This window comes from Pristiophorus japonicus, chromosome 20 (assembly GCF_044704955.1).
Source record: "Pristiophorus japonicus isolate sPriJap1 chromosome 20, sPriJap1.hap1, whole genome shotgun sequence".
Lineage (NCBI taxonomy): Eukaryota > Metazoa > Chordata > Chondrichthyes > Pristiophoridae > Pristiophorus > Pristiophorus japonicus.
The window spans coordinates 7,390,537-7,392,521 of NC_091996.1; the positions used below are offsets into that span (position 1 = coordinate 7,390,537).

Genomic DNA, 1,985 nt, shown 5'->3' on the forward strand with positions numbered 1-1,985 from the left:
CTCCTCCTCTCTTTCTTCTCCCCCCTCCTCCTCTCTTTCTTCTCCCCCTCCTCCTCTCTTTCTTCTCCCCCCTCCTCCTCTCTCTCTCTTCTCCCCCCCCCCCTCCTCTCTTTCTTCTCCCCCCCTCCTCTCTTTCTTCTCCCCCCCCCCTCTCTCTCTTCTCCCCCCCCTCTCTCTCTCTTCTCCCCCCCTCTCTCTCTCCCTCTCTTCTCTGCCCCTCTCTCCCTGTTTCCCTCTGTGTGTGTGTCTGTGTCTCTCTCTCTCTCTCTCTCTCTCTCCCCTCTTTCTCTCTCCCTCACCCCTTCTCTGTCTCTGTCTCTGTCTCTGGCTGGCTCCCTCTCTCTCCCTCCATGTCTGTGTGTGTGTGTGTGTGTGTGTGTCTCCCCTCTTTCTCTCTCCCTCACCCCTTCTCTGTCTCTGTCTCTGGCTGGCTGGCTCCCTCTCTCTCTCTCTCTCTCTCTCTCCCTCCATGTCTGTCTGTGTGTGTGTGTCTCTCTCTGTGTGTGTGTGTGTGTGTGTGTGTGCGAGAGAGAGAGAGAGAGAGAGAGAGACACACACACACACACACACAGACATGGAGGGAGAGAGAGAGAGAGAGAGGGAGCCAGCCAGAGACAGCGACAGAGACGGGGTGAGGGAGAGAGAAAGAGGGGAGAGAGAGAGAGAGAGAGAGAGACACACACACACACACAGACATGGAGGGAGAGAGAGAGAGAGAGACACACACAGAGACATGGAGGGAGTGTGTGTGTCTCTCTCTCTCTCCCTCCATGTCTGTGTGTTCTCTCTCTCTCTCTCTCTCTCCCTCCATGTCTGTCTGTCTGTGTGTGTGTGTGTGTGTGTCTCTCTCTCTCTCTCTCTCTCTCTCTCTCTCTCTCTCTGCAAGGCCCCAGAACAAACCCCCTCTCGGATTGACCCCACAGCCAGGGACGGTGTGGTGGGGAGGAGCTGGGTGAAGGTTCTCACCTGCACGGCCCGGGTGAAGAACACTCCTGCATCAGAAGCCAGCTTCTTCACATTGAAATCCATGCTGCCTGGTGCTGTGGCCCTGCCTCAGTGACTGGGCTGGGAAAACAGCTCACACACACTCACCAACTCCCAGCCAGACCCATCCATCCCAGCACCAGCAGCAAGCTCTGCCTCTTAAAGGGGCAATGCCGGTCCCTGCCCTCCCGCAGCACACCAGGTTGCCTTTCAGCTGGTTCCGTCCCATCGCCTGGGCACAGGACGCGGACCGTGCCAGCCAGGTGCCTGCATCGCCATCGCGTCTCAAACACGCGGGGGCCAGAGCCACACAAAAACCACAGAGCCAGCCAACTCATCCACATCATCCGCACTCAGCAGCACTGTCTCTTAAACAGGCAACTCCAACCTCCAGACCTTTAATATTTTACTGTCAGCCACCTAAGGACTCAATTTAAGAGTGGAAGCAAGTCTCCCTCGATTCCGAGGGACTGTCTATGATGAATATCTTACCCCTTCGGGCAGGTTGGGGAAGATAGAGTGGGGCCCAGAGTCTGAAAGGGACAGCTCTTTAACTCAAACATTAAAGAATATTAATTAATCCAATGTGCAAAAGATTCAGGAAAAGATAAGTGTACTAGAAAGCACTGATAGATTCTGCAAAGCTTTAGTTCGTCTCCGTGGCGTTCTGTGTCTGTGACAGGTCATTACAGGACGTGGGATTTGGCCGGAGTAGGTCATCCTGCGGCACGCCCCGATAGTTAGACTTGTTCCCGCACCCTTCGGCTCAATAGTCTTTTGCCCCGTCACTTGCTGGAGGGCAATGGCGTGCCGAGGGCAGTGGGGCATCTGGGGACCACAGAGAACAACAGTACCAACACGTTATCTCCTTAACCAATGAGATTAAAGGATTGAAAGAAAGCAACGCTTGCATTTATATAGCGCCTTTCACGACCACCGGCGGTCTCAAAGCGCTTCACAGCCAATGAAGTACTTTTGGAGTGTAGTCCCTGTTGTAATGT

General features: G+C 54.5%; 1 protein-coding gene across 3 annotated transcripts in view; it reads right to left on the reverse strand.

Annotated features, from left to right (window-relative positions):
* The window catches only part of sh3glb2b (SH3-domain GRB2-like endophilin B2b), a 128,957-nt gene extending 127,826 nt beyond the window's left edge, over positions 1-1,131 (reverse strand). For all 3 annotated transcript variants that reach the window (XM_070863720.1, XM_070863719.1, XM_070863718.1), the window contains exon 1: positions 967-1,131. In XM_070863720.1, the coding sequence (XP_070719821.1) occupies positions 967-1,029 (63 nt within the window). In that variant the 5' untranslated portion in view covers positions 1,030-1,131. The remainder of the gene's footprint in view (positions 1-966) is intronic.
* Positions 1,132-1,985: the final 854 nt, after the last annotated feature.